General features: G+C 36.3%; 1 protein-coding gene across 1 annotated transcript; it reads right to left on the reverse strand.

The window, feature by feature from the left end:
* Positions 1-384: 384 nt before the first annotated feature.
* On the reverse strand, positions 385-3072 carry LOC120170210 (U-box domain-containing protein 11-like). The gene is made up of 4 exons (XM_039178191.1): positions 2704-3072; positions 2191-2307; positions 1707-2108; positions 385-1589 (listed from the first exon to the last, which is right to left on the reverse strand). The coding sequence occupies exons 1-4, from the start codon at positions 3010-3012 to the stop codon at positions 519-521; spliced, it is 1899 nt and encodes a 632-aa protein (XP_039034122.1). The 5' UTR covers positions 3013-3072; the 3' UTR covers positions 385-518.
* Between the last annotated feature and the right edge of the window lie 2017 nt (positions 3073-5089).

Genomic DNA, 5089 nt, shown 5'->3' on the forward strand with positions numbered 1-5089 from the left:
GATTTGCGATTCTGGGGATCGCGTTGCGATTTTTATTTCGCGTTGCGATTTTGTTGGTCATTTTGGCAAATCCAAAAAAAGTTGGTTAAAATCGTATATTATAACTTTTTTTTGGTCACTGAGGCGATTTTCTCTTTATAAAATTTTAAAGATAAACTTATAAAATTTTAGAGAGACAAAAATAGATTTTCAATCGAATATACAAAGAAGATATCTAAAATATATAAAAATTTAAAATATTTACGGAGACGATTGTTCTTACCCGTTCCCCCTGAGTCTATCCCTGCCAGCAAGAGAGAACAAACAGAGAAATCTACGTTAAACTACGAGATCAAATGGACATTTAGCACTCATTAATGAAAGAAATGAATAGAGAGCAATGAGAATGACTTTGTATCTCATATCTCCCTACTTCTCATGCCTGAAAGTAATAGAATGGTAACTCTGTCGAACAATTAGAGTCGATCGAAAATAAATTAATAAATAGAATAGCAAACTGTCTAACGCAATCATTACGGTCAGTGCTGCTGTAATCTGCAAAGATGTTCCAACAATGTATTAGCCTTCCGCTTGGCCCTCTCTGTACCACTCTTGGTAAGCTCCGTCAAGGGTATGGCGGCTCCAAGCCGACTTAGGCAGGAAAGACTCTCTGTGTCTCTTTTACACAAAGTAAGCAAAATCGCAACTGCATTCTCTTTGCTGCGGGGCAAACCTGTTCTTAGAAGATCGATTAAAACAGGAATGGTACTAGCCTTTACGATAGCAGCCTTAGCATCGTGGCTGCTAGCAAGAATCGAAAGTATTGTTAGAGCCTCATCAACCATACAGTGCCTTGAATCCGTAAGCATCTTCAGAAGGACTGTTACAATTCCGGCTCTCACAGCCCTGCCTTTGTTCCCCTGATAGATGCATAGATTGAACAGAGCAGTTGTAGCATCTTTTTTCCCTCTAGCGCTCCCATTTTGTAGCAAATCTACCAAAGCTGGTATCGCCCCAGATGCACCTATTATAATTTTGTTCTCATCTGCGAGTGACAAACTAAAAAGGGTCGCCGCTGCATTCTCTCTTGCTTCCATGCTTCCAGCTCTGAGAACTTGGACAATGGAAGGAATGGCACCAGCAAGCATAATAAGAGACTTGTTATTTTCATATATGGAAAGGTTAAGAATTGAAGTCACTGCATTTTCTTGTAATGACACATCATCGGTTGTTAGATGGTTGACCAGAACAGGAATCGCTCCTGCATCGGCAATTAATATCCTATTATCTGTGCTTCTTTTAGACAATGACCGGAGTTCAGCCACAGCAGCCCTACGTTCCTCGAAGCACCGGCTTGATAATTTACAGACCAGAGCCTGGATGGTTGCCATGTCACCACTAACATCATGTAAAGAACCGTTGCTCTTTTTAAGCCTACCATTTGTTAATCCACTTGGCTGCTCAATGTCATGTTTAGCACACCATTGAGTTATCAAACTTCTCAAAACATAATTAGGGGTTAGAGTTAATTTTTTCAGCTTCTGCTGAGTTTTTGGACATGTTGCATTGCCACAATCTATCCATCTCTGAATGTAAGACCTCTCATATGTCTGTGAAATCAAGAAGATGACGAATCAATGGGCAAGATTATAAGACATAGCAAAAGGCAAAGACTGACTACAGAAAAAGAAACCGAAATGCAAGCAGTAGTTGGGTGAGCATATTACCTGTCCCGTGGACACAATCACCGGATCCCTCATTAGTTCTAAAGATATAGGGCATAGAAAATCTTCAGGAATTACTAGTGCATCAGGCTTCTTTGTTTCTTCAGGACTCTTAGTGGCTACAGTATCTAGCCTCATGAGATCAATTTCATCCAATAGGGAAACCTCAGAAGAGGTTGAAGAGCTCTTCACTCTTTCCAATATCTTAGTCGTTGGATCTGCATCACATCTTGAACTCGTTGTACCCTGGTTTATCGAAATGTTATCCAGCTTTGCTGAAATTCCACTGTTGGTACTCCCACAATGTTTTTCCAGAGGCTGGGACAATGCATTTGAAACTTTTCTCAAATTCAAAGACCCGTATCTTTCTGTTGCTCTTCTCAATTGAGCTCTTACCAATGATACCTGAAAAAAGGAATTATGTGTTAAAAATGCAAGTGAATATAGCGGGGGAAATTGCAGAAACATATAAATTCTGGAGCTAGACCTGTTCTTGAACCTCCTCAGAGATTTGATATTGATCATATGGGATTTTCCCTAAAGCTTTCTCCAGCTTCCATGTAACACATTGGAATTGGAAAGACAACCTTTTGGCACCTCCATCCTTAAATCAAGATACAAAAAATTTTAGAGTCATACACTCATACTAGAACAAAACATATTAAGAAGAATTATGCATATCAACAATAAAAATCCAGCAACATCTGTGCTTTCCTTAACCAAAAAAATCCCTACAAAAAATGGAGCTATCTATCAAAGGTAAAGTAATTGACATGGAGGGAGGAAAAGGGTCAAAGTATATCAATTTCCCATAACAATTGACCTCATCAATAAAATCCAAAATGAAACGTATAATTAGTATTAAAATGGTAAAATAAAAAGCATGACTGCATATCAACATTTATTAAAAAAAAACCCTTTCAGAATCAATTAATCCAATTATATGATACTCATTAAGAAATGGAGTTAAAAGAGAGAGAGAAATAGATGGGTTATTTACGGAGGAATCATCTGAATTGTAGGCGGAGGAGACGGACACAAGACGTTTAGCCTCCTGGAGAGCCACGGTCAGATCCGCCGACCACGAAGAAGCAGAGGAAGAGGAAGCACGGGCATGGTAATTATCAGAGGATCCACCAGAATCTCTGATTTCCTCGAGCAAATGCGTGAAGAGAGCAATCCTCCTAACCAGATCCGTGCAATCCTTTTTAAAGAGGGAATGGGCGGCGTGAGTTCCGCCGGCTGCATTGGCGGAGACGATTTCGAGGACAAGGCGGAGCAAGAAGGCGGGAGAGGCGCCGCAGGCCATTTTAGAAAGCCAGGCGTTGGCTTCTGTTAGGAAAGAGACGTGTCAATAAGAAGAGAGCTTTCAAAGACATATAATTGACGAAAATGCGAGAGCTGCACTCTCGCAGGAAAACGGTAGATATAACATTAATGATAATCGGGTTTTAGTGATTAACAGAGAGGAAAGATATTTACAGCATTTTCAAGAGATAATTTTTTATTTTTATTTTTATTTTTATTTTTATTTTTATTTTTATTTTTATTTTTATTTTTATTTTAGGGTAAACTATACTAGTGATCCCTTTCGGTTTTGGTCTCTCTTACTGGTAATTGGTTTTGAAAAAAATACGTTTAGGCCACTTTATTTTTTTGATCCGTCTTATTTTTAGTCATTGGGTCATTAACTATTATTAATCTGTTGATATGACTAGGGATGGGCATGGGTCGGGTTTTTGGTCGACCCGATCAGACCCGAATATATGACTTAGAAACCCGATCCGACTCGAAATAATAAAAAAATATTTTTATTCAATAAAAACAGTGACTTAATTGAAAAAAATTATATATAGAGGAGTATTATTGTAATTATTCCTAAATATATAAGGTAAAATTATATAACTTTTTCGGGTCGGGTCGGGTATTTTTCACCCTAAACTCGAACCCAACCCGACCCGAACACGAATTTTTTTTTAAAAAAATCTGACCAGATCGGGTTGGGTCGGAACCGGTTGGGTTCGAGTTGAGTGCCCATCCCTAGACATGACAAGTTGGTAAATTTTGGTTAAATCTTAACCTGACTCTTGCATTTTAGAAAGAAAAAAAATTTTGACCCTAAACTTGACATAGAATATTAATTTAACCTATAAAGTTTAGATGAAATATCAAATTCACCCCTAAATTCACTCAAAGTTCCTCTTGTTGGCCACTAGTCATCATTGTCGTCAGTCATTGTCAATTTTCGTCATCAATCATCGTTGATCACCGTCGCCAACAATTGTTGGATTTCAAAATTATTAGTTTATTCCTCTGTGACTTCTTAAACGACAATCTAGTGTTTGTTTCATCGAAGAACTCTAAAAAAAATCTAATCTATAACCCTTCAAATTTCTTTAAAAAATAAATTATAATAAATGTATCATAATAATAGATAATAATATTTCACCACCTAGATTATCTCACTAAGGTCATCCCATTTATAGCCTCCAAGGCCAACTATGGAGACTCAAAGCTTTACCCTTTATGTTTTCAAGACTTGATTTCATTTTATCCATTTAATCATATAGGGATAGTTTCATAATTCCTGACTTATAAGGATGCTTTATTAATTTGTACCCCACAAGTGCATCTATGTCATTTATCATATTAAAGCCTTCTTTAAGGCTCATCTAGACATTATCAATCATTTCAACTTCTTTTATAAACCAATTAGGTTTAATTCAAATTTCATGTATGTGTGGCAATTAGGGTGTCGATACTCACTTCACAATTTATCCCATTTATAAAATGCCTAAACTTGTCTTTAGGTCCTAAGAACTTATACAACTCTCACATTATCATTTTCACGTTTAGCTCACTTTTGTTTTTTGATCCGTCTTATTATTAGTCATTGGGTCATTAACTATTATTAATCTGTTCATATGACAAGTTGGTAAAATTTGGTTAAATCTTAGCATGACTATTGCATTTTAGAAAAAAAAAATAATTTGACCCTAAACTTTACATAGAATATTAATTTAACCTATAAACTTTAGATAAAATATCAAATTAATTCAGTCAAAGTTCCTCTTGTCGGCCACTAGTCATCATTGTCGTCAGTCATTGTCAATTTTCGTCATCGATCATCGTTGATCACCGTCGCCAACAACTGTTGGACTTCAAAGTTATTAGTTCATTCCTCTGTTACTTCTTAAATGCCAATCTAGTGTTTCTTTCATCGAATAACTCTAAAAAATCTAATCTATAACCCTTCAAATTTCTTTAAAAAAATTATAATAATAAATGTATCATAATAATAGATAATACTATTTCACCACCTAGAATACATAAATAGATAGCAGTATCTCACCACCTAGGTCACGTAAATAAATAATCTATCTCAC

This window comes from Hibiscus syriacus, unplaced genomic scaffold, assembly GCF_006381635.1.
Source record: "Hibiscus syriacus cultivar Baekdansim isolate YM2019G1 unplaced genomic scaffold, ASM638163v2 tig00003041_pilon, whole genome shotgun sequence".
Taxonomy (NCBI): Eukaryota; Viridiplantae; Streptophyta; class Magnoliopsida; order Malvales; family Malvaceae; genus Hibiscus; species Hibiscus syriacus.

Coding starts and splice junctions, on each gene's coding strand:
- LOC120170210 (XM_039178191.1), bottom strand. CDS start 3,012: ATGGCCTGCGGCGCCTCTCCCGCCTTCTTGCTCCGCCTTGTCCTCGAA. Junction 2,109..2,190: donor CTGAGGAGGTTCAAGAACAG/GTCTAGCTCCAG, acceptor TCCTTTTTTCAG/GTATCATTGGTAAGAGCTCA. Junction 1,590..1,706: donor TGATTGTGTCCACGGGACAG/GTAATATGCTCA, acceptor TTGATTTCACAG/ACATATGAGAGGTCTTACAT.